Source organism: Mastomys coucha, unplaced genomic scaffold (genome assembly GCF_008632895.1).
Source record: "Mastomys coucha isolate ucsf_1 unplaced genomic scaffold, UCSF_Mcou_1 pScaffold12, whole genome shotgun sequence".
In the NCBI taxonomy this organism is placed as follows: Eukaryota; Metazoa; Chordata; class Mammalia; order Rodentia; family Muridae; genus Mastomys; species Mastomys coucha.
In genome coordinates, this window is record NW_022196894.1 from 34,651,482 (window position 1) to 34,679,172 (window position 27,691).

Here is a 27,691-nt window from a genome sequence, read left to right on the forward strand (position 1 = left end):
AACCAAACAAAAAAAAAACCAATTCTTCATAGGTTGAAGATTTAAATATTAAAGTCAAAATCAAGGTCTTTGTTTTTTTTTTCTTGTTTGAGTTTTTGTTTTTGTTTTTGTTTTTTTCAAGACAGGGTTTCTCTGTTTATCCCTGGCTGTCCTGGAACTCACTCTGTAGACCAGCCTGGCCTCAAACTCAGAAATCTGCCTGCCTCTGCCTCCCAAGTGCTGGGATTAAAGGCATGCGCCACCACTGCCCAGCAAAATCAGGGTTTTTGAAATCAAGCGTAAGAGATATGTGGAGTAAATAATAAATAAAAAAATAAATCAACTCTTCATAGATTTTGGATTTAAATAATAAAGAAAAGAAATATGAGATACACAATACTAGAATTAATGAACACTGTTTGCTAAAAGATACCATTAAGAATGAAAAAGTACATTCCAGTGTGAGAGAATGTTCATAATGTATCTATCAAAAGTGATGTGTCCATACTGTATAAGCAACTACAAAATTCAATTACAGATGATTAATAAAAAAATGTTTTCCAAATAGTCAATAAATCTGTGAACAGGTTATCAATTATACAGGTGCAAATATAGTTCAACTATGAGCGTGAGCTAAATTTATCTGTAAGACAATACATAGAAGGAAGACTGCTAGGCCAAAGGAAATGATTTTGAAATTTTCAAGTGATCCATCATTTTCTTTGCCCATTTTTCTTTGTTGAATTGTTAACCTTTGTAAAATTGGTAAATATATTTGAGTATCATTGATATCAACACTGAGATCCTTTGTTTTGCAAATGTATTTTCTTTTGAATTGAATTGATTGATGGGCTTTTGAAATTAAATATAACTTTCAATATAGTTTCACAAATCACAAGCATACAATTACATTTATTTTTACACATGTGAAATTCACACAGCTACCTACTACATACATGAGTTAAAAAATATTCTCTAGCACCTCCTAGCTGGAAGTTCTTTAAAGAATAACACCCATTGCTTGCCTTCTGCCTTCCAGACAAATTCTCCTCCACCAGAGTAATCACCAGTCTTCTATCATTGTGGATTTTATTTGCTTCAGCTGAGTTTCACATAAATAGAGTAACACTGTTTGCATTTTCTGTGTCTTATTCCTATTACTCAATACTACAGTGGTGAGATTCCTCTATGTTGTTGCCTCAAGCAAGATTTTTTTTTTCCTTCTAGTTCATCAACTTTACCATACAAATATATCACTTTAGTTAGCCACTCTTACGTTGACAGACACTTGAGTGGTTCCAGCTTTCATGTTGGCAGTTGTCAACTTAGCTTAAACTGGAAACTGCTTCCCAGAATCACCTTCTCTGTAAGGCTCTAGGCTTTCCACGAGAGTCAGAAAGTAGAAATGAAGCAGCACGTCTACTGAGTGTCAGATTGGGCAGACGTTGTCATTTGCTGAGCCGAGCTGAACCTCACCTGTCCTGATGGATCTGTAAGTGTAGGGCAATATATTTGCAGTGCGCGCTGCTTCTGAGTCCTTCAGGGCTTCTTTTCCTTAGTTCCTTTAGAGTGTCTGCGATACTATGATACACATACTCTGATTTTCATCCATGACTCTTGGCTCATCGCTCCTGTAATTCTTATTTTCTAAGTCATGAGATAAGGTTAGAATATTTTCAAACCTCCAAAGCAAGTCTTAGAAAGCAGTCTTTCTTCTGTCCTCCTCCCCCGTTTTCTCCTTTCCTCCTTTTCTCCCTCCCTCCTTCTGCCTCCTCCCCCTCACACCTGCTTTAGTTTCTCCCCAAGGCAGACCAGAGAAACTAGAATTTCACTCTGACAAGGAAGATCACAGAAACTAAAAATACACCTTAATCTTATCCTATTGCTCTTAGGGCAGGTCATAAAAGACAGTCTGGTTTTCTTTGCATAATCGTAGGTCATTAGACCCTTTTAATTCCAGAAGAATTTGCCCTAGGCCCTTGGGGAAGAAATAGTGAAGAATCTGAACAGAGAGGCCTTGTTAGGTTTCCTCATCCAGTCTATCTGAGCCTATGCAATGAAGTCTCTGGAGAATCAGAAAGGCCTTGATTTGGAGGACATCCAGATTGCTAAACCTTGTGTGGCCAGGGAGGGTATAGCCTCTCCACACCCCTTCCCCATACCTTGGCCTATCGCCTCTTCACATTACCTTTCATAAAAATATGCTTATGTGTCTGTGAGCCACTAAGGCAAGTTAATTCAACAAGGGGAGGGATTGTAGTGGCCTTTATTTATGGCCAATTGGCCTTACACATAAGTAAAAAAGAATGTAGTGCTTGGAATTGACATCCTACGTGGGCCCACATGCTGTGCTATCTGATGCTGTCCCCAGGCAGGTAGCATTATAAAGTGAATTGTATCAAAAGACATACAACTTTCCAGGCATTGGTGGCATATGCCTTTAATCCGAGCACTTGGGAGGCAGAGGCAGGTGCAAGGAAGATGCAAGGAATACATGATTTCTGAGATAAAGGCCAGCTGGTCTACAGAGTGAGTTCCAGGACAGCCAAGACTACACAGAGAAACCCTGTCTCAAAAAAACCAAAAAAGAAAAATAAAAGACATACAACTTGCATCTACTGCAGAATTGCCTTCTTGCTTGCCAGAGAGAAACTCCCCCCGCCCCCGCCACATTTTGGGATCACATGGGGTTATTTTGTTTTATTTTGAGTTGATTTTGAAAGTGTAAGACTACAGGACAAACCAAAAAAATTTATTCTCCTCCCCTTGAAGGGTATAAAGAATAAAAATGAATTCATTGAAATGGTGTTTAACACTGGGTAAAGCCAGAGGAAGCCTGCAAAGGAGGGGAAGGAAGGATTTTAGGATATGACAGAACCAGTCAAGGATACTACAAGAACATGACCCACAGAACCAATTAAGCAGAGCTCACCAGGGGCTCACAAAGTTTGACATGATAATCACAGACCCTGTATGAGTTTGAGGTCCTCTGCATATACATTTATGTTTGTGTAGCCTGGTGTTCTTGTAGAATTCCCAACAATGGAAGGGGGGAATGTCTCTGATTCTTTTGCCTATGCTTGGGACCCTTTTCCTCCTATTGGGCTGCCGTGTCTGGCTGTGACAGGAGGATTTTTGCCTAGTTTTATTGTATCTTGTTATGCTGTGCTTGGTGGAAATCCCTGGGAGACCTGCTCTTTTTTCTTTTTTCTTTTTTTTTTCCTTAGGGAAAAATAGTTGGAGTTGATCTGGGGGAGAGGAGAGGTGGGGACATTGGAGAGTGGAGGGAGGGGATATTGGGGTCAAGATGTAACATATACAAAGAATAAAAAAATAAAATAAAATGACGTTTAAGTTGGGTGTGGTGATTCATGCCTAATCCTTGAGATGGAGGCTGAGGCAGGAGGAGGGTCATGAGTTTAAGGCCACCCTGGGCTACATACTGACTGAGACTGTCTCAAAACATACCACCTCTTCAAAATAGTCTTAAGACTATTTCATTCACAAGGAAAGTAAGAGCAGGAAATAAAATGAGCTGTTTTGATTATAGGAAACTGAGTCTGGGAACTAGCCTTTTCAACTCATCACTATGTGTTCATTTCTTATAGTTAATAATAAAAGGAATTCCAGCATAACGACTTTGAGTAAGAACTTTATATTCTGAATTACTTTAATAACACGATAGACGTATTTTACTAGCTACACTGAGTATATGAATTTGCTTTAAGTTAAATGATATAATGGTAGTTTTCAGTAAAGTATTGGGAAATAAAACAGAAAATGAGAATAAATTAATAGAGGGGGACTAGAGAGAAGGACAAATAGAGAAAGCACAAGAAAGTAAAGCCAGAACTTAAGCCCATAAATTATAGTTAAGGAAATAGCAGTGAGAACAGATAACATTGAATTTTTTTCATAAATTGCTAAAATTTGAAGAAACCAAGATGTTGGTTCAACAGACATATGGATAAACTATGGTGCATGTAGACATAGAATAGTATTCAGCATTAAAAAAGAAATAAGATTACTGAGCCATCACAGAAAGCTGATCTGAAAAAGCCATATATATACTGTGTGATTCCAACTACAGGATACCAGGAAAAGGAAAAGCCTATGGAGACAGTAATATATCATATGATGTCAAGCCAGGAGTGATCGTGACACATGTCTAACCTCAGCACTTGGGGCATGAGGCAGGAGAAGTGAGGCATATTCAAGGCCAGCCTGGAGAATGGGCAGTGCACAAAGGATTTTTAAGACAATGAAACTATGCTATGTTTAATACAGTGATGGATTTATGCTATGACTGAACACGTTTGTGAAAAATCTAGAGGGTGTATAACAATAATTATAAATCCTATTATAAAGTATGGATTTTGGTGGTGATGATACACCAATGGAGAGCCATCAGCTAGAGCAACTATACAACCCTTTGGCATGAGGTAGCAGGGAGGGTCAGAAAGAAAAGAACTCTCCCAACTTTCTTACCAGTTTTTCAGGGAACCTAAAACTGCTTTAAAAATTAATAAAGAGCCTGTTGTTTGGTGGAGTTCAACTATAACTAAATACTTGTATTTCCTTTAAATTCAAAAGTATTATAAATATAAATCCAAATACTTAATACTTAAATTATTCTCCTAAGAGCAAGATTTTATAAGAGATAACAAAACATCTATTAGAATAATTATTTAACTTCAGTTCTATATAAAGTGTAAATTTGGCAAAAATTAAAGTATGTTCGATCATAATTTAAGGAATATCAGATAGAAAAGACACAACTACAGTGAAAACCATAAACTCTTACTATAAATCAACTATTTTAGCATTTCACAATTTGGGGCAACAATGCAGTAAAACAGAACAGTGGACGAAGATTCTGGAAGACTTGTTCTGCAGCTTGTTCCTTAACAATACTTGGGGCAAGTTCCCTAATGTCTAAATCTGTTTTCTTGTCTACCAAATGTTATAACGTTTTATTATGAGTAAACAAAGATACCATAAGAGAATACCAACAGTTGAAAATTCTGAATCAACTTTATTTTTTCAACAAAAGTTGCATATTTTTCATAAACATAGGGATATTTATTCTTAATACAAAACAGATTCTCACACATCTCACAAATATTTTCTCTATAGCGCGATATTGTTTCAGTCTCCACTGTCGCTTTCTGACTCACTCAGCTGCAAATCACTTCCTAAAATAAAAATTGCAAAACTGTAGTAGTTAAAAACTTCAACTGTTAATATTTAATACATTCATTTAGTTTAATGTGATTGCTTATAATATAACTCAGCCACATACCTGGTACACTGATCAATACTGCATAGAAAGTAGAACCCACAGCAGCAAACTTCAGCATTTCATATCACCTGGCATTTATTTTAGCTTTCTTTCACATACTGATGATCTCATTTCCCTTTACACTGCTCACTTATCACATCAGACTATCATTTTCAAGAGTGTAAAAATTGTAATTTTTTTTTTTTACCTTCAGATAAAATCCAAAATGTTATGGAACAGATGTTGACACCCCTTAGACCAGACATCACTCAGTGGAAGGATGCCTGGCTACTATGCACAGGACCCTGCGTTCAATTCCTAATACTGTAAAGAATATCTAAGCACCAAGTGCTTTTTGTAAGTCATTTGGGTACTTAGTCATGGAGGCAGCATTTCAGTGGAGAAGAATGACAGGAAAGATATATGTAGTATAATGTCAAGTAGGGATAAGTCCTGAGGGACTGTGGAGAGAGGAGCACAAGGTGCTAATTGTACCTACTGTAGCTGGGAAAGCTTTATGAGAGGTAACATTTGAACAGAAATTTAAAGTATAAAGTTATTAAACAATGGAGGCAGTGTCTAATCTAAGATAGCAAGTGTAAATGCTCTAAGGCAAGTGTAAAGTGATTGTGATTCTTTTTATTATATATTTTTGGTAATTTCACACATGAATGCAATATATTTATATCATACATACTTCCAACTCACACCTGCAGCTAAGTCTTCTTGGACCTCCTCTCCCTGACACTACATCTTTCTTGGAACTGCATATCTTCTTTCTCTTCTTCATCCTCTTCTTTTTGAAAAATAGCCCACTGGCTCCAGTTCTCTCTGCCTGAAGGTGCCAGGGTGTAGAGCCATCTATTGGGTGACGCTGCTGAAGGAAGCTTACTTTCCCTCCCTTGGTACCCATCACCTGACAAAACAGGAGTGGGATTATATGATTTCTTTTTTCTTTGTAAAGAGGCTACAGTGGTCAGAGAGGGAGAAATGAGGGAGACAAAGATGGGGAATGAGGTCAGAAAGGTAGAGAGAAAGCCACAGTAAAGACTGAACACAATGAGAAAGCACGGGACAGTTTAACAGGGACTAAGTTGAACCTGACTACATCAGTAACTACCCTGATGGTGTAGAGGAAACATGGAAGCAGGAGAGAAGCTGAGTCGCTTCTCAGCTCTGACCCAGATGTGCCAGCACAAGTGTCACTTCCTCCCTTGTGTGCTGTAATTGAAGTGTTAAGGTATAGCTTTATTATTTTCATTTGCCCACTTTAGTATCTGGAGTAGATACACGGCGGTCTTCAGAACTGGAAAATTCTAAAGGTTAAGTAAGTTTTCACACCATCCCTTCTATTCTTTCCTGGAATTCCTACTATTTGGTGTTTAATCTTTTCCATCTATCCTCCTTCTCTCTTAGTTTTTAGTTTAACCTGTGTTCTGGAATAGCACCTTCCGTCTCACTAGTTCATTTTTCACCCATGTCTGTCTTGCCTATTATTGATCTTTTACAAAACACTTCCACGATCTGCTCTTCCTAACTTAACCTTTAAACATTTGCCCTCTTGTGTGTGCATGTGTATGGAAGCCAGAGGATGGGTTGCCTCTTGTGTGTGCATGTGTATGGAAGCCGGAGGATGGGTTGCCTTCTTGTGTGTGCATGTGTATGGAAGCCAGAGGATGGGTTGCTTCTTGTGTGTGCATGTGTATGGAAGCCAGAGGATGGGTTGCTTCTTGTGTGTGCATGTGTATGGAAGCCGGAGGATGGGTTGCCTCTTGTGTGTGCATGTGTATGGAAGCCGGAGGATGGGTTGCTTCTTGTGTGTGCATGTGTATGGAAGCCAGAGCATGGGTTGCCTCTTGTGTGTGCATGTGTATGGAAGCCGGAGCATGGGTTGTTGGTGTCACTTCTCTCCCACTCCCACGTATTGAAGTCCACTCAGAAAATTTGCCGGCAATGCTCTTCACCCACTGGCATTACCCTGATGGTAATTCTTCTTAAGTGCTGGAGCTCAAACTCTGGGCCTCATGTATGGCATGCAAGCACTCTTCTCTTGAGGTACTTGATTCTTATTTATAATACGTTGGATTTTGTTTTATTTCTGCTTTCCTTTGTTTTCTTATACATAGCCAACCTGGTCTACAGATTAAGTCCCAGGCCAGCCAGAACCACATAATAAGACTTTGTCTTCTAAAAGGCTATGTTTTTATATATCTTCCTTAGGATCACATGGTTTTTTTTCCTTGTTTCAGAATTATATTTGCCCATTTTGAGGAGGAACTTTCTCTCTTTCTCTCTCCCTCTCTCTCTCTCTAACTTTATAACACTCTTTTCAGGATCTCGTGACTCTCTAAACCTAGTCTACAGCCCCATTTACCAGAAACGGGTTTTATAATCACATTTGAAGATTCCTATCTCTTAGAGATATGGTAGGTCCCTTCAAGGAGCCAATGAGTAACAATGCTGTATAAACTCTGGCTTCTGAAACAATAGCCGCAGGAAGGGTGTAAACGGTTGCTTTTGTCCCTAGGCTCCTTTCCCTAACTGAAGAACATCCACGTATCTATTACTCTTTCATATCTTCCTTTGCCCTCACCATACATTGGCTAGCTTCCCACAGAAAGCATAACTTCCCCGCATCATATCAAGCAACTTTGTGTTCAAGTGCACATTTGTGTGCATGTGCAAGTCAAGGACAGTTTCACACATTGTTCCTGTGCCATCCACCCATGCTTTGGAGACAAGATCTCTCACTAGCCTGGAATTCACTAAGTGGGTTTATCTGGCTAGCCAGCAAGCTCCAGGGATTCCATTGTCTCAGCCTCACCCTACTCAGGTTTTGTTCTTATTTTTTTTAAAACATGGGTTCTGAGGATTGAACTAAAGTTTTCCAAGTGCTTTACTAACTGAGCTATCTCCCTAGTCACGTATCAAACACGTTGTGTGTGTGCTTGTATGTGGAAGCCAGAACACAGTCCTGGTGGTTGTTCTTCAGGCTCTGGAATTTTCTAGTTAAACTAGATGGGCTGGGACGACCTGTCTCTGCCTCCCCAGCACCAACTACAGGTTTTTATGAGTGCTGGGGGTTGAATTTATACGTGTGCTTGTGCTTTATTGACTAAGTTAACTCCCAACAGCCACTTTACACTTAAACAGCCACAAGCATGTTTAAGTTAACCTTTCTTGAAGGTGTCCAAGATGCTTGCTACTCCATCCTTTTAAGTTCAAAACCAATACCTGTAACAATTTTTTTTTATGTTAGTATTTCAGTTCTTTTCTTTAAAAAAATTTTTGATTCTGCTTTTTAAAAACTATTTAGGGGGAGAGAGGATAGGATACAGGGTTTATGGAGAGGAAACCAGGAAAGCAGATAACATTTGAAATGTAAATTAATAAAATATCCAATAAAAAAAGAAAAAGGAAAAAAAGGGGACAGATCCCTGGGCATGTCCAACCCCAGTGCTAGAGCTCTAGAGTTCACTGGCTAGCTACTCTACATAAATCAGTGACTTGCATACAAAGTGACAAAAACTATCTTAAAAAAAATGGTGGTCCTGGCTCTGGTGGTGCATGCCTTTAATCCCAGCACTTGAGCTCAAGTCCAGCCTGGTCTACAGAGTGAGTTCTAGGATAGTCAAATCTATACAAAGAGAAACCCTATCTTGACAAACCAAAAATTAATAATAGTAAAAATAGTAACAATAATAATAATAATAATAATAATAGCCTTTAAAAATGGTGGAAAGCAATTAAGGGAGACACCAGAGGTTGACTTCTGACCTCCAAATGCATGTACACAAAAATGCATGCCTATGTGTGCACACATATACATGCACACACACTATACATAAACAAATACCTAAGTGTCTTAGGGTTTTACTGCTGTGAAGTAATACCATGACCAAGGCAGCTCTTATAAAGGAAAACATTTCATTGGGGCTGGATTACAGGTTCAGAGGTTCAGTCCATTATCATCAAGGTGGGGGAGCATATCCGTGTCCAGGCAGGCGTGGTGCAGGAGGAGCTGAGAGTTCTACATCTTGTTCCAAAGGCAAACAGGAGAAGGTTGGCTTCTAGGCTGCTAGGACGAGGGTCTCAAAAACTTATGGCCACACCTAATCCAACAAGGCCACACCATCAAATAGTGCCACTTCCTGGCCCAAACATGTTCAAACCATCACATTCCACTCCCTGACCCCCATAGATTTGTTCAAACATATAAGTCTATGGGGGCTATAACTAAACATAGCATAATGCAAAATACATTCAGTCCAACTTACAAAGTCCCCATAGTCTCTAGCAATCTCAACAATGTAAAAGTCCACAGTTCAAAGTCTCTTCTGAGACTCAGCTAATTCATTAACTGTAATCCCCAAAGCAAGACAGAAAACCAGCTGGGTAACTACAAACTCTGCATCTCTGTATCTAATGTCAAAGTAATTTTCAGAACTCCAGCTCCTTTTTCGTCTTTGTTGACTGCAACAAATTCCTTGTTAACAGCTTTCCTACACCTCTGGCATCTTGAATATCTTGGGGTCTCCAAGGCAACTTCAATGTAACAGCTTCTTGCTTCAATGTCTGGGAACCATACATGATCTGGGCTCCTCCAAAAGGCTTGGGTCACATCTCCAGCTCCGTCCTCTGTAGCACTCTAGGCTCTGGTTTACTCCACTTCACTGCTGCTGCTGTTCTTGGTGATCATCCTATGGTACTGGCATCTCTAATGTACTGGGGTCTTCCTCTGCAACTAGGCTTTATCAATAGCATCTCATAGGCTCTCTTCATGGTGCCAAGCCTCAACTTCTTTGCATGACCCCTTGGTCCATCAACTACAACTGAAATTGCACCTTCACCAATGGCCTTCCATGGCCTCTCACAGTGCCAAGCCTCAGCTGCTCTCCATGACTCCTTCATATCTTTAAAACTAGTACCACCTGGGTGATTCTTACACATTATCAAGTCTGTCTGTAGCATGAGGTTCAACCTTAGCTATCTCTGAAACACAGCTTCTTTGTGCTCTCAGAAAACACTTCCCAGATTTCATTTCAGTGATGCTGGTATCTTCTTAATCACTGCTAGTTTATTAGTTCCAGCAAACCAGCATCAATTGTCACAAGAATCTCTTCTGTTCTTGACTCTACAAGCAGAGTCACATGGCCAAAGCTGCTGAGTTCTGCTGCTTATTGGGGCTGGAACATGCACCCTTGTTCTATTACATTAACACCAGCTTTCTGTTTTCTAATTCTTTCACTTCCTAAGCTTAGCTGTTCTGGAACTTTCTCTGTAGATTGACCTTGAACTCAGGATCTGCATGACTATCTCCTAAATACTAGGATTAAAGGTGTAGTCTACCATGCCTGGACTTAAACTTTTCTCTACTTAGAATTTGCTGTGTCCCAGGCTGGGCTTGAACTCAGAGATCTGCTTGCTTCTGTCTCCTGGAATTAAAGTTGTATACCACCTTACCTGGTCCTAAGCTTTTCATGGTCACTATGCCTCCCGATCCAGATCAAACGCCTATGTCTTTCATTTCTGAATTGTAGTTAATTCCAGATTAAAGTCCAAGTGAAAACAATAGCCAAGTGATAATAATGCCTAACATGGTATAACTATTCCTGTTCAATGATAAACACATAAACAACAAGTTTAGCTGGGTGGGATCTTGCCACAAAGTCACCATTCCCTTAATCTGTTTATCTCCTTGAACACAGGATTTAGCACATTTTACTTCCTGGTGCCTTTTTATTACTTGAATCATACATTTTATAATTTTCCTTTCTAAGCCTGCTATGCTTCTTCAAAATGCTCTTCATGAGACTTAACCAGAGAACAAAGTCTCTTTTGGGCTTTCTTGAGACTTCCTTTGTCAATGCAATTAATATAAATTTCTTTGCCTTAGCCTCAGGTAGACTCTTCAGACAGGGGCAAAAGCAGCCACATTCTTCACCAAACAAGAACAGTCTCTTGGCCATATATTAAAATTCTTCTCCTCTGAAACCTCTAGAGTCAGGCTTCTACAGTTCAAATCACCCTCAGCAACAACATCTTCCATATTCCTACAAGGATGGTTCATTAAGCCCCACTTAAAGCATTCTATTGCTTTTCCAAATCCACATTCTTCCAAACAAAAGCATGGCCAGTCCTATCAAAACAACACCCCAGTCCCTGGTACCAACTTCTGTCTTAGGGTTTTACTGCTGTGAACAGATATTGTGACCAAGGCAACTCTTATAAAGGACAACATTTAATTGGGACTGGCTTACAGGTTCAGAGGTTCAGTCCATTATCATCAAGGTGGGAGCATGGCTTTGTCCAGGCAGGCATGGTGCAGGAGGAGCTGAGATTTCTACATCTTATTCCAAAGGCAAACAGAAGACTAGCTTCCATGCAGCTAGTATGAAGGTATTAAAGCCCATGCCCATAGTAACACACCTAATCCAACAAAGCCAGACCTAATCCAACAAGGCCATACCATCAAATAGTGCCACTCCCTGGGCCAAATGTATTCAAACCACCACACTAAGTAAATAAACAAATAATAAATAAAGCAATGTAATTTGTTAAGGCCTGCCCTCTATTGTAAAAGAAATTGCAAACTTTGAAAAGTTTAAAGCAAAAGAGACAATAAATTATATTTGAATCACTAAAAAATCAATATGGCTAATAATATACATAGTGGATCAAAATGGCCTCGACTGCATACACAAGACTTGTCTAAGATCAAGCCAGTCAAAACTTCAACATGAGTGTGCAAGGGCCTCACAAAACCCTACCCTAGATGAGGAGCTATTGGCTTCTAGGGAAGGAAAGCTCAGTTATCTTCAGAGATGCAGCCCTGGAAGGTTGGCCTTGTTTTAGTGAATAGACCTACAATTATGTTCATACAAATACTACCAACATCAAGTGGACATAGTAGTTAAGAAAAAGGGTTGGAGGAATTGAGGAAATGAGCTGAATACAGTGGTAGTCATAAAGATGAAAAGAAGTAGATGGATTTGAAAAATATTTTAGGAGGTAGAAGTTGAAAGGACTTGGTAAAATATTGACTATACAAAAAAGTAAGAGAATAAGACAATCCTGGAATACAATCAGGTTTCTGGTTTACATAATGAGACAAACGCTGCCATTCACTAGGCAAATATTCAATGAGCCAAAAAAAAAATATAGGGTTAGTTTTTGGACAGCATGTATTTGAAGTGCCTTTTACTAAAGGGTGAAGCTAAACCTATCTTCTCAGGACTCAGAGGTCTACATGGAGATGGGTATTTGAAAGATATATATATAATAAAATGGCTAATAATTACAAAATACATAAATTAAGACTCTTCTTTAACTAAATTTTAGTTCACAACAAACATGGCTACAACTGCAAGTCCTGTTTTAGTTCTTATGGTTATGCATACTTACGTAAAGTACTCATCAAAAGGGTACTGCTGTCATGAAGTCTATTACAAGTAGCATCAGCATCTGAAGTCCTGCACTGGGGCCCAGCAGACATACTAGGGTGCTCTGAGTTGTATTTCCTTGGACCCGAAGGAGAGGATTGGTCATCATCTTCAGAATCACTAGAACTATCCTCACTACTTGAAGATGAGGAACTGTCAGAATCTGATGAACTATCACAACTACTCATCTGGTCCATAAGACTAGCTTCTGCCTTCAGTTCTGAAAATAGAAATAACAGGTCAAATAAATAACATGAAGAAACACAAGAACATATAAATGCATTAGCTTTTAAGAAGATATTGGTAAGGAATATATAAAACTAAAATACATATTCCAACATCTAAACCATTTATTTTTAAAAATTCCTATAGTGCACTGTCCAAGCAACATACAGCCTGTTACTGTTGCCCTTGGTTAACCCTCAGAAGCAGAAGCTGGTCCCTATCGTGAAAGACAGCATGTAGTTCAATAACAGGGTCCAGAGACCACTTTGTTGGAACTGACCTGCATGCCCTTTCCTCGAGGACTACTTTTCATGGTACCAGAAGTTGACATGGAGGCTTCCAATGGAGAGAGGTAATCAACAGTCTCACCCAGCTATCATGCCCATGAATCACATCACCTGGCACAATAACACTAACCAAGCAGTAGTGGTACACACACCTTGGTGGTAACCAGCAGCTCTCTAATTGGACTTATGACCCACACAGCCAGAGAGACTATACCTGGTACTGGAAACTTAGTTAACTTCTTATTGCTAGTGAAGTCATGGTTATTGGAGGGGAATCTACAACCACTAATTTACTAAAATACAGCATAATCCCTAATAATAACAATCTATAAACATTTGTCCTTACATCTACAGATAAGTGTAGTCTTCATCCCTCATCCAGGAAACATTTTTTTTTTTTTTTGCAACAGAAATCAAAACAGAAAACCACAACCAATCAAAACACATGCTATTTTGTGCATGCCTATTTATATACTAATTCATGTTTTTAATGACTCTGTATCTCATTCTGCTCAATTGTTATGATACCCATTATATAAATACATCATACATTGGTTATCAACTTTACTTTATAGATACTCTGGTTGGTTTCCATGTTTAGTAGTAGCAAGGTTGTGATAGCAAACAAGGCTGTTCCGTAAAGCCTACAGTAAATCTTCTGGTGACATGTGTATTTATTTTTCTTGAGCAGAAAAGAAGGTGTTTAGCTTCATTAAAACCCACCAGCTTTCAAAGTGACCTAGAATTCTAGTTTTTTAATAAGCAATGATCCAAAACCTTGTTCCTAGATTCATTAGGCACTTGGATGTCTTCTCTTGTTATGCATCTGCTCAAATGTTTTTCTCGTATTTGGTTGTCTTTTCCTCGCTGATTTGTACACATCCTTTATACTAGCTTTAGTTGTAAGTCCTTTATCATATATTAATATTTCCTCCAAATCTGTGTAGCTACAGTGCTTTTTGATGTACCACTAAGTCTCTGAAAGGTTGGCTCCTTCTCATATTGGTTTAAGTGTAACCCTCTGTAAGGATTTATTTCTTTCAAGCTTTCATTACCTGTTTTGTTGTCTTTGAGACACTTACTTCTGAAAGTCATTTGAATACACATTTGCCCTTTTACTTCTTGCCTCCTCCTCCTCTCTTCCTCCTCTTCCTCTTCCTCCTCCTCTTCCTCTTTTTCCTCCTTCTCCTCCTCCCTCATCGACATGGCCAAATATAAGCAATGTGAGAAGATAAACTCTGTCTTAGTCACATTGTACAATTATTTTTGTATAATGTTGAATTTATTAATATTTCTTTGAATTTCTTTAGTTTTAAGCTTAGGAAAGATGCTAGTTTATAGTTTTATTTTTCTTACACATATTAATTCAGTTTGTGTATCACGGTAATTTTAGTCTAAAAACATGAGCTTATCAATGTTTTATGTTGGTCACCTTTTCATTACTATAAAATATATTTGAGGTTTCAATTTATAAAATGATAAGGTTTATTTTGCTCTCAGTGTTAGAGGTCTCAGTTCACAGTCAGGCAGACCCATTGCAATTATGCATCCAATGGAGGTGCCTGATGGAAATGACAAGGAGCACATAAGTGAATCGAACATGGGCAGGAACTCAAGACAGGAAGAGGAAGGAGCTAGAAGGCAATACCCTTTTATAGGGTATACAACACTAGGCAACAGCTCTTGGTAAAACCAATTCCCTCTTTGATACCTCCACACATGTACTTAGTACATTTTGGTCACATTCTTCCCTCCAACCATTCTTCCACTCTTTGTACTCTTAGCATGCTTCCGCTTTCCTGTCATGAAGTCCCCACCGCACTCTCATGTCTTTTGGGATTTGTTTTTGCTTTGTGACCCACCAGGGCTTAACTGGAACCACTCTCATGGGTGTGAAGCTACCCACGTGAAGGTGAGCAATTCATCAATGACAATCACTGACGACAACGACCTTCCCTCCAGCAGCCTATTAATTCCTCATATGTGACTCAGTACTTACTGTCTGTCTTGGGCATGCCCTTGGTAGGCAGCCGCAGCTGGTGTGAGCTCATGAGTGCCACAGACAGCATGTCTACCCTACAGCATGCCCTCTTCCCTATTGTTTAGCTCTCACATTCTTGCCCTTCTTCCTTGATGCTCCCTGACATAGTTATAATATTCTTCTATAACTTTTTAATGGCTACTGGATCCATAGTGAATACATTACACTACTGACTGGAGAAGTGCTCATTAAATTCCCAATGTTAATGATTCATATCTTTTCATCTTTGTTTATAAAAGAGGTTTGTCAATTGTATATATGTATTGATAAACTCTTGGTTTCACTGACATCCTCTACCTCTTTCAATTTCATTTATTTTTCTTTCTTTTTGCTTTTTTTGGTTTATTATTTTCTTTTGGTTTATTGTTTATTTGGTTTTGTTTTTTGTTCTGGGCTTTTTTATTTGTTTTTAGTTTATTGTTTTCTTCTATTGGAACTTCAGTTATGACACTTTTCTCCTTCTCTAATTCAAGCATTTAGAACCACAGAACCACCCCCTCTTGCCACTGTTTTGGATGCATGTTCACTTTCTGTATTTAGGACCCAGTATTTCTAATTTCTTTTTATTCTTTTTTCTTTAACCCATGGACCACTTAAAAGTAAGGAAATTTCCAAGTGTTTAAAGATTTGTTTATTGTCGCCTGCTATTGACTTTAAGTGTGTGTTATGGTCAGAGTACAGTTTTTATGATTCTGTTTTAAATAAATGACTCAAGGTTTTTCTTATAGCCCCCGACATGTTTTATATTGTTGAGTACTCATTCAGTAGACACTTAAGGAAAAAAGGTTCATTTCTTTATTGCATTTAGTTGATATGTGGTGTGTGTGTGTGTATGTGTGTATGCACCTTGCATGTTGCCTGTTACCACCCAGAGCACATTGAGGAAGGAAGTCACTAAGGATTGTCAAATGTTTTATTTGTTTCCATTGTCTCAGTTTTATCTCATAAGTTTGCAGTTCCATTGCTAGACACATTGTCTTCCTGCTAAATGAACCCTTTAGTTATTATTAATGTACTTCTTTGTGCTAATTTGTTATGTATCTGATATTCGCACAACCACATCGCTTACATGGTATATTCTTTTATCCTTTTACTTGAAAGCTGCCTATTTCATTAATTTCTTATAAAATTTCTTATAAACAGCACAGTTGTATTTTTTTTTTTGCAATCTCCATTTCAACTAATTGTGTTAGACCACTCATATCTACATTAATCACTGGTACACTAAGTCTTACCTGTGTCATGTAACATTTGCTTTATGCTTATTTTCTGTGTATTTGATTCCTGTTTACTTTCCTTTCATTTCTGTGGGATACCCGAATCTTTTTCAGAGTTCTGTCTTCCTTCCTTCCTTTCTTTCTTTCTCTCATGTGTTTTAGGTGTCACTTTACATATATGATGGTGTACTAGCATACATGTCTTGCCATGATTCACTGTTTCAAGAGGTGAAAATCACTTAGTTTAGATCCCTTTCCTTTTCTTTTCTTTGTTTGTTTGTTTCTTTCTTTCTTTTTTTTTTTTTTTTTTTTTTTTTTTTTTTTTTTTTTTTTTTTTTTTTTGTCTTAAGGTGTTTTATTGTAGAAACGAGATAAAGAGAGAAAAGGTAGAGAAATAGAAGCCAGTCATGGCCACATGGAGAGGGGGAAGGGAGAATTAAACCAAGAGTGAGAGGTTAAGGGAGAAGGGAGAGAGAGGGAGAGAGAGATTTTTTTTTTGGTCTTATAGATGCCTTTTCTTCTCAAGTTTTAAATGTTATTGTCTTAAGTATCAGTATTAACCAAAAGGTTAGCTTTTGCTTTGATTGCCACATAAGATTTGGGAACGTCATGAGGGCAATCATATTCTATTGTACATGATTTTTCTGTTGTTCTATATCCCTGACTGATGCTCCCCAATTCCTTCTTGTTATCATTTCTTTTTTGATTACTTCAATTTCTATAGCAAATATGTCAGAGCATCCCCATAGTAACAAGTACTTTTAGTGTTCATGTCTGTGGAAGTCTATTTCCCCTTTATTACTTAAGACTAATTTTGGTGAACACAGAGTTCATAGCTTTCAGCAGTGAGCAGTGTAGAGCCAGTTCTGAGTTTCCAATAAGACATATGATATTACCTACGTGGTGTTCCTCTGTGTAATGTGGCATAGCTCTCTTGCCTTCTGAACTTTTTTATCTTTGTTTAATTTATGTGTCTTAGCATGCATTTCTTTGGGTTTATCCTGTTTTGGATTTGCTCAATTTCTTGAATCTATGGGTTCATGTTAATCAACCTGGGATTGTTTTCAGGGATTATTTCTTTCAATTATTTTTCATTCCCCTTTTGTTTGTCCTCTGAGAGTTCAGTTGCCTCCCCTCTTGGAACTTTTGTCACTTTGCAGCAAACCCTTAGGGGCTATTCCCTTTGCTTAAGTACACTTTCTGTTTTAGATCAAGTGAGTTCTCTTGGGCCTGCCTAGTAGATTTGTGCTGTTATTTTGTTAGTTTTATAATTTCTATTTGAGCCTTGTTTAAAACTTCACTTTAATTCTACTTTTCACTTGCTTAAAGAAAATTTATAATTGAATCATTTTGTGAAGGCTATTTTAAGACCCTTATCAGATAATTCTAAGATCTATTTTCTCTGGGAATTACTTCAGACATTTCTCATTCAAGTTGTGATTTTCCTGGTTTACAGTATAATATGTAACTTCCTAGTATATCTTAGTTTTAGTGTGTATTCTAGGGGACAACTGACTTAAATCTTGTAGTATAGCAGGCAGTCCTGGTTCAGGTTTAGCATGCAGATACTTGCCTGTTTTTGTGACAAATGACATTCTAATTCCAGACCTTTTACAGATCTGTTGTGGTTTTCTTGGTAAATCTCCAGCAACTCGAGTTCCCACTGGTAAACTTGACAAAGGAGCTTTACCAGCATTGAAGCCCAGTTCCTGGGAAAAGGAAGTCTGTGGTCTAATAGAACAAAGACTGCTTCCAGGGTTGAGGAAGAGAGTTGGGGGAGGGAGGAGATCCCATGAAGGGGGAGGAAGTGCTTCCCAGCAAAGTGCTTGTTATAGCAGGTGTCCCTTGCCAGTGTCCCCCAGTCTCAAGGTGCTTTTCAAATGAAGAAAAAGCTTTGAAGGCAGGGAGGCTGTCTGGGAGATGGGGAGGGAATGAGCCTTTGTCATAGTGTGATGTCACATGCACAGGCCTTCTTGTGATGTCAAATGCCCATGCATTTCCTGACTGAGAAGGACAGTCTCAGCCCAAGCACAGAGGAGCACTTTAAGACCCCAAGTGCTGGCATAGTGTTATTCCTTTTGCTGGAACACTCAACTTCCTAGTGTCTCTGCGTGATGTGGGGGAATTTTAGGCCCTATCTAATTTCTTAAACTCAAATTTACAGATAACTCAAAGAGTGTAAATGCAAACACAGATGCACAGAATTTCTAGTGTAATTTCTGGATATAAATTGTAAAGATGATCCAACCATTAGAGAGTAGTCAGTTACGAGGCTGGGAAGATGGCCCAGCAGTTAAGAGAATGTTCTTCCAGAAGACTCAAGTTTAGTTCCCAGCACCTATGTCAGGTGACACACAACCACCTGTGACTCCAGATTCAAGGGATCCTATGTCCTCTTCTGGCATCTGTGGGCACCTACACACATGTGAACAAACGTATATTGCCACACACACATACATACACATAATTTGTAAATTAGTCCTTTAAAAACAGAAGTTTGTAGTACTATAGGGTCAATAAAACAGTTGATGACTATAGTCTAAGGATGCTATATGAGCATCTCCAGGTAGATAATGTTCCTTTGCATACAAGTTTAGAATAAGCCAATGGTTCTTGATTCAGGTAAGCTGAGTCTCTACCTTTTCTATGAGGTGTGGTGTCAAAGCCCTGCTTTAGTTAAGGTCTGACACAGAAGTGTCCCATGAAGGCCCTTTTACCTCTACTCCAGACCACTACTGAGGGCACAATTACTTTCTAGAATTGTTTCATGCAATGAATTGATTTTAGTATCTAGAAGCAAAGGATAGAATGGTTCTTTGGAACCCATCTTAACATACAATATATTAAGATGATATAAAATACACAACTTACATCTTTATTTTTGTTTTGCTGTCAGCTAAGTGCAAAGCTAAATTCCATTTTAATTTTAACAACTAGCAAATAGACTTTGAAATTTTCCTTTAATCTCTTAACGTTCTAACTATATACATGTACAGGAATGATACCATAATACTATTTTGGAAGTAGTCATAATATAAGATAAAATAAAATTCAAGACCTGGAGTCTTGCTGATGTTCAATTACTGTAACATCAATATCCTAAGTGTAGCTAGGAAAAAAAAAGAGCTTTAAGTTCCTTCGTCTTGGACATCCTACACCTCCCCAGAAATGCCCTCCTGCAAGAAAGGACACAGCAATGGAAAGAAATCTCCTCCTGTTTCTATAGATTTGAAGGTGCCTTAGCCATCTGCAACTGACTATAAAATAATAAATTTCACAGGAAGATGCTATAAAGAACTGATGAAACACTTTTTTCTCCTAAATGATAATAAAAAATGATATGACATGGATATACTTATATAAATATGCCAATATATATGTTAAATCATTATGCCAGAGAAGTACACACTCATAAAATATATTATGTCCTTACTAAGTCCCACTATTAATGAAAATTAACACCTAATATTTATTTAATATTACTTACCTTTATAAACTGACATTACAAACACTTAGATTTTACCTCTTACCTCTTTTTTTTTTTTTTTTTTTTTTTTTTTTTTTTTTTTTTTTTCTTTTGGTTTTTCGAGACAGGGTTTCTCTGTGTAGCCCTGGCTGTCCTGGAACTCACTCTGTAGACCAGGCTGGCCTCAAACTCAGAAATCCACCTGCCTCTGCCTCCCAAGTGCTGGGATTAAAGGAGTGCACCACCATCGCCCGGCAGATTTTACCTCTTTCAATATCATCCATTAGAGACGTTGGAGACATCTTAACTTCTGATGGCGAATGCTGTACAAGGTTGGAAGTCCTAGGCGGATTCCACATTTGCTGTTGCTGTTGTTCTAGTCTGTACTGGATTTTACTACTCCCTTCAACTCTGCAATCAAGAATATCAAATATCAAGAAAGGTAAGCTAGAAATGTCACAAATTCAACTAATGGGTTACTGAGCTTTATCACTTGTTCTTTAGAAACCTCTCCAATGACGTTTAAGGATTAAAATGTTAATCCATTTAACAAATATGTATTGAGTTTCTCCTATATGTGTGGTGTACACACTGGTCCACGGAGGGATGCGAGGGACAATGGCAAAACAAAGCAACCGCTCAAAGGAGCAGATGGTACACTTATAAATGACTACAGTAAGGAGAAAATATACGTGCAAATTCCCACTCATAATTTTAAAACAGGCATATAAACAAAGAAAGAGTACACTTCAGAAATAATGGGTGAGGCCCTCCTTTTCTGTTCCCTGTGATCAAATCCTTCCAGCTCCCCCTTCCCGACGTTTTTAGGCCCTCATTTTCTCTCATTCATTTACACTCCCAAAATTCTTGGTTTACCCATTTTCTGATTTTCCACATAGTTTCTTTGCTAATGCTTCAGACCAGAACTGCAAGCATGTCAATCCCTGGCTGGAAAGATCTTAATATGTAACTACTGCCAGCAAGGAAATGTCCTTGCTGGTTCTCAGTTAACATTCAAGGCATTAACCCTGACCTACCTTTACAACCTAAACTCTAATCCACTACCATCATCCCTCACTTTCCAGTGCTTATATACGGGCACAGAGACAAATACCTGCTCTGTTTAAAGAGTCTTATTCACCAGGCCTAAAAGAATCAGCTATATTCCTGCCTTCACACTTGCTTCATCTATTCTCATATCCTTTCTGTCAGTTTCAGGGAGCTGGGGCAGCAGGGACATTAACAAATAGAGGTTCTCAGGCTTCTTCTCTCAGTTGAAGTTGGCTTTGGGAGCAGCTAACTTCGTAAAACACATTTTGGTTAGTGTATATTAGCTGCACAAGACAATGAGCTTCATCATGGCACTTCATACATGTAGAATGTGCTTCAATACTATCCACTCCTCAGTTCCCTCCCTTGCTTTCTCCAATTACAGCAACTTCTGGATTTGGAGTTACAGATGGTTGTGAGCTACCACGTTGGTGCTGAGAATGAAACCTGGGTCCTTTGTAAGAGGAACAAGTGCTCTTAACCACTGAGCCATCTCTCCAGCCCCAGAAGTAACATTTTCAACAAAGTTTTTCTAAAGATTTTTATCAACCATGACCCCTCCCTTCAAGTCTTACAGTAAGACTTTTAAATAAGACTTAAAATAAGACTTTTATTTCTACTGTTTGTTTAGCTCTTAGAGCAGTGGTCTATATTATTTGGTTTAAAATGTACTATTTATATCTAAAAAGGATTTAAGGATATATATATATATCCACTATATATATATGCATACTAATTTTTAAATTAAGTGAACTGTTAGTATGATTAAAACATATAAAGTGGGACTGGTGAGATGGCTCAGTGGGGAAGAGCACTGACTGCTCTTCCAAAGGTCCTGAGTTCAAATCCCAGCAACCACATGGCAGCTCACAACCACCCATAATGATATCTGATGCTATCTTTTGCTGTGTCAGAAGACAGCTACAGTGTACTCATATATAATAATAAATAAATCTTTGGGCCGCAGCCAGCAGAGACAGAGCTAGCAGGATGACTGGAGCAAGCGGGGTTGACCTGAGCAAGCAGAGGTCTTAAATTCAATTCCCAACAACCACATGAAGGTTCACAACTATCTGGATAGCTTCAGTGTACTCACATACATAAAATAAACAAATAAATCTTTAAAAATGTATCAAGTGTAGAAGTGTTAAGGTCAGTCTTTATTTAGGAAACTTTTCTGTCTCTAGTGTGCTTTCCATATTCTAAGTACTCAGTTTACTAATAAAGGCAGTTATTTGGATAGTGGATAATGTTTCTGTTCAGTCCAATGATATGAAAATATATACAATAGTATAAAAGGTATACTAGTTACATACCTGGAAATCATTTCAACATCACAAGGCAGTGTGGTAAGATCTTTTCACTAAGAATTATTACTAAATTTTAACTTTAAAAGATTTAAAGAAACTTTAAAAATGTCACCTTATTTTGTGCATCTGTTTGTTCATGTGTATAGATCTGGGTGTGGTGCAGTACATATAATGTGCATTAGTCAGGTATGCTGCTCCATCACTCTCCACTTAGTCTTTAGAGGCAGGGTCTCTCTTTGATCTAGGAGCTTGCATGTTTCAGCTAAGCTGGAGGCCAGCAAGCCCATCCCCCTCCTGATTCAACCAGCTACGGTGAGGAGGTGCTGAGTTCTCAGACACATGCAGGATGTCTGGCTTGTCATTTGGGTAGTGCGGTCTGAACTATAATCCTCATGCTTACAGAGCAAGTTCTCTTTACAGCTGAGCCATCTTTGTAGCCCCAACTAAAAGACTTTTTAAAAAACGCATATCAAAGCATAATTTGACTTAATCCATTCATTCTTTTCCCTTAGAAATGTATCTGTTGGTAAAATAATTTCCTTCAGTGTGCCCCGTACCTTGTTTTTTTCACAGTGACGTTGCTGCTGAGCTTTTCCAGGCGACATTCCCCAGTATCGTGGTTAATAATCAAAATGCATTCTTTTAAGTAGGGTCTCTTGGAACCTTTGAAAACTGTGACTGGTGGAGTTGAACCCTGTTTAAGAAGTTATCGTCATTACGTGAAATTTATCATAGTGATTCAATTGAGATAGGCATTGAGTTCTTTTTGTACTGTTTTTAATCCGTGTTATATATCAAATCGCTTATAACTGATTTAAACTTACTACCCTAAAACCAACAAGTGTGGCTTAAAAATAAAAGTACAAAGACAGAGGTGGTTTTAAAAGGCTAAGAATCAACCCAGACCTGGCCTCTATTTCTAGCTGCTCAGGAGAAGGAGTCAGGAGGGCCCTAAGTTCAAAGCCTGTCTGGATTACAGAATGAGTACAAAACCAGTGTGGAAACTTAGTGGAGGGCTATCTCAAGATAAACACTGAAAAAGGGGCTGCGGATTCAGTTCAGAGGTACAGCACTTGGCTAGCATGTATGAAACTTTAGGTGCAAGTATACATGAACATGTAAACAAACACACATACAAGCACAAACAAATACACATACACACAAATCAATAAACTCAACCCAGTACTATTATTTTTCAAATTTCCTTATTTTTGTCACTGCTACCTCCAAACATGAAGAAATTTTATATTATTATTCTTAGTCTCACATGTATAATTCTTAAACATAGTTCACCTGGTCACAGCTCACAAGTTCTCACAGTCTCTGTATTTTAAGGAAATTTATAAACTTTCTTCTTTATTAAAATGAACAACATTTCTAATCTTTAAAAAATATTAAAACTTATTTTATTTTATGTGTATGGGTGTTGTGCCTATATACATGTCTGTGCACCATGTGTATACCCAGTGCCCAGAGGTTAGAAGAGGGCATCAGATCTCCTGGAACTGGAGTTACAGACAGTGAGGTGCCATGTAGGTGTAGGGAATTAAACCTGGTTCCTCTGAAAGAGAAGCCAGTGCTCCTAACTGCTGAGCCATCTCTCCAGCCCCCCGCCCCATTCCTAATCTTTAACATTTAATTTCTGCTCATTTCCTTAAAGAACCAAGTAATTGTAAGTATATGAATTGCCTCAAAATAACTATTGAATACTTCCTACATCTCCATATTCACCAGTATCCATCTTGGGGACTCAATCAACATTTCACCTAGATTACTGCCATCATTTTCTCTATTCTCTTTACAATTTTGTTACTAACTATGTTGGTAGGCAAATCAAACTTTATGTACTCAGGATAAGAGTCATATTCTACAAACCTATATGTGGGTTCCTTTATGACGCTTTAATTTCTTCTCCAACACTCTAAATCAGAACGAGGCATACCTGACTTGTATGTGTGATAGTTTGTACCTTCAATATCTGCCAAAGGCCTACAAATTAAAATCTTGTCATCTACTGAAGTGGTACAATCAGGAAATGGTGGACACTTAAAACAATGGAGTCTAGTGACAGTCCTCTGGTTATTAGGGCTAAACCCCTCAGACTTGTGCTGGAACTCCAAGCCCTCCTCTTACTCTCTTATTTATATATTTATCTATTACAAGTGGAGCATGAAGCAACATTTTTTATCTGCTGATGTATTTCCAGTGGGATGTGCAATAGATCAACTTACCCAAATTACCCTTTCTCTTTATAAACTGATTATCTCAGGGGTTTCTTATATTAATGAAAAGCTGACTAACTTAAGCAATAGGTACCAAGAAGTGGGGTCATTGCTATGACTACAGTTGACAATGTGGTAATACCAGCAGAAAAATGAGATAGGAAAGATGCTGTTGGGTGAGGTTTGAGATAGAAATAGGATTCTGTTGGGAATTGGACCTGAAGCCATCCTTGTTACAATACAAATGATAAATACATGTCTGCATTTTTGTCTATTCCCTGAGAATTTGCTGGAAGCTGAGCTTAAAGGCAGGTTTATTAATGAAAGAAGTTTCAAGGCAGCAAATACTTAGATTACACCATGGATATTACTGGCTGCTTCTAGAGAGATTAATAGTGAGAACAAAAAAGAATGGAATATAAAGATTTGGAAAACCTGCAGTTTAACTAGAAAAAGAGCATTAAGAAAGAGCCGTTGCTAAAAAGATTAATATTATTGGAAAGAAGTCAAATACTTTGTACCTGATTAAAAGGAAAGACACCTTGGGGGCACCTCTGAAATTTATGAGGTCATAGACATTAAGGACTCAGTGATGTAAAGAATGCAAATTTGCTTCAAAGACTTTGCAGGGCATAGTCTTTTGACAAGAGATTTCCAGGGCACCCTGCTCACTTAGGACTGCTTAAATAGGTGTGGAACTCAGACGCTGTGGGTACTCCATGACATACTATAGCCTCATCTGTAGGATCTGGGCTTTGTCGACATGAGGAGTATAAAAGTTATGGGATCATGTAGGGTTCTGGTGAGATTCCAACGGCAAGTCTCGGGGAACAGGTAGTGTCATGGCAGGGTCTGAGTCCCTGCAAGCAGCCCCTGACAGGATGAGACACAGAGAGCAGTGAGAGTGAAGCTGGAGCTGCAGCAGAGCCCCAGGAGGGAAGAAGGCCAGAATGTGGAACACGTGCCTAAAGATACTGCAATCAGCAGAGTCCAGATGTGTGGCCGTGTTGGAGGCAACCATCAAGGTTGTGGGGGATGGAGTTGCCTAAGCCCTTGGGATCCAATATCCTCCTGTGGTGCGCCCTGGACGCCAAGCATAAAGATTTAGAAATTAACGGGTATCTACTGGGGCTTGATCTCATTCCTTCTTGCTGTCTTCCTGTTCTTTCTTTTTGGAGGATAAACATTTGTTTATTTTGCAGCAATTAAAACATGTAACTTTGGGCTGGCGAGATGGCTCAGTGGGTAAGAGCACTGACTGCTCTTCCGAAGGTTCTGAGTTCGGATCCCAGCAACCACATAGTGGCTCACAACCACTAGTAATGAGATCTGTCGACCTCTTCTGGTGTGTCTGAAGACAGCTAGCTACAGTGTATTTTGCCAGAGAGCGGGGCCAGAGCAAGCGGGGCAGAGCTAGCAAGCGGGGCCATCCTGAGTTCAATTCCCAGCAGCCACATGATGGCTCACAGTCATCTGTACAGCTACAGTGTACTCATACACTTACAATAAATAAATAAATCTTTAAGAAAAAACATGTAACTTTATGTTTTTAAGATCTCACAGCTGAATGTTTCTTGTGTATTAGAAAAGACTATGGCCTTGGACTTAGGAACATTTTACACTCTGGGGACTCTCTGAGGGTCACTAAAGGTATTTAGCCTTGGGAAGTGGATTGGAGCTTTGGGGGCCAGAATATGTTTACAGTTGGATCTGAAATGTTCCTGAAAGGATCATGTATTAATGGTTTGGTCCCTAGCTTGGTACTACTAGGAGAGGAGGAGTGTTGAAGAGGTGGAGACTTGAAGAGGATTTTTAGTCACTGGAGGATACTGTAGAGGGAGATTTGAGGATTCTGGTCTCAGCTATGATATAAACTTTTATTTTATTTTGTTTATTTATTGCTATGAGTAAAAGTAGAAAAAGAAACTCTAAGTTTAAAGCAATCTTTTTCCCTTATAGACTGATTATCACAGGCATTTATGGCACAGTAGAAATAACTGACTTAAAGTGGTCAGCCAAGAGGTATCCTGCAAAAGAAAATATAAAATGTGAGAACAACTTGTTTGAGAAAGAAAATGAGATCTGGTGTCTGGCATCAGTGGGTATAGCACTCAATACTCTCTCTCTTTCTCCCTCTCTCTGTCTCTCTCTGTTTTTCTCTCTCTGTCTCTTTCTCACACATACACTTACACACATACATTCACACATACATGCACACGCTCACACACACATGTATACACATACATGAAATAAGAAAAAAATAATATAAAAATATGGACTTGCTCACACTTCTCTATTTTAAAGAATTTTAAATGTTTAAAATCTCTGGTCTGAAACAATGTTTTCGTTACAAACTAAAAGCCATTTTTGCATTGAAACACACTTTAAGATATGAGCTCAAAAACTTGTAAGCATGAACAAACGGATCAGAATAGGGTTATCTATATCCTTATCCCTCAGGATAAGGGAATGAAACCATGGCAGTATTAAGCAAAGGAATCTGGTTATTTATATATAATTAGTTTTAAATAGGTAAAAGACTATACAAATGTATAACATTAAGCTAAAATTTATTGAAAGATATTTTGCAGTAAAACGTTAAATTAACAAAACTTGGGTGTCTGGCCAAGGTGGCAGGAAAGGGCAGTGGGAAGAAGGGGAGGATCCTAGGAAGGATAGAAAAATATCCCTAATACCCTTCTTATATGACTTCATAAGACCTGGAGAAAGATCGTTTTCATAAATAACAGAGTTACAGGTTTGATTGTAAATAACAGGAAAGGGGAATAAACACAAAATAATGATAAAAATTGAAAGATAACTGATGTTTAGCAATATAATAAATAATATTAAAGGATAAATAAGGCAGGCTAGGAATATAGCCCATTGATATTGTTCCTGCCCCTACCATTTGCAAGGCCCAGGGTTCAACCCCAGGACCAATAGAAAAAATAAATAAAAGTTAAGGAGGAGCAGGATGACGCCTGATAAGCTCTTCTAGTCATCTCTCCCTGTAGAGACACCAAGCTGAAGAGCTGTTCATATAATAAACTCTCTTCCAAGGAGCTAAGGAAACAAAGTGAGAGCTCACCCTACCTATTTTTTAGTATAACAAAAGGACACACTGAAGCTCGCAAGAAGGGAAGATTTGCTAGAACTGCCTGCCCCCCA

At 38.4% G+C, this 27,691-nt stretch overlaps 1 protein-coding gene across 4 annotated transcripts in view; it reads right to left on the reverse strand.

Moving 5' to 3' along the window:
- Positions 1–4,992: 4,992 nt before the first annotated feature.
- Positions 4,993–27,691, reverse strand: part of Eaf2 (ELL associated factor 2) — an 84,120-nt gene continuing 61,421 nt past the window's right edge. For 2 of the 4 annotated variants that reach the window (XM_031363819.1, XM_031363818.1), the window contains exons 3-6: positions 22,856–22,992; positions 20,204–20,349; positions 12,665–12,922; positions 4,994–5,174 (exon numbers count right to left, since the gene is read on the reverse strand). In XM_031363819.1, the coding sequence (XP_031219679.1) occupies positions 5,128–5,174; positions 12,665–12,922; positions 20,204–20,297 (399 nt within the window). In that variant the 5' untranslated portion in view covers positions 20,298–20,349; positions 22,856–22,992 and the 3' untranslated portion in view covers positions 4,994–5,127. Of the gene's footprint in view, positions 5,175–12,664; positions 12,923–20,203; positions 20,350–22,855; positions 22,993–27,691 lie in introns of all 4 variants that reach the window. The other 2 variants (XM_031363817.1, XM_031363820.1) reach the window with 2 other exon arrangements.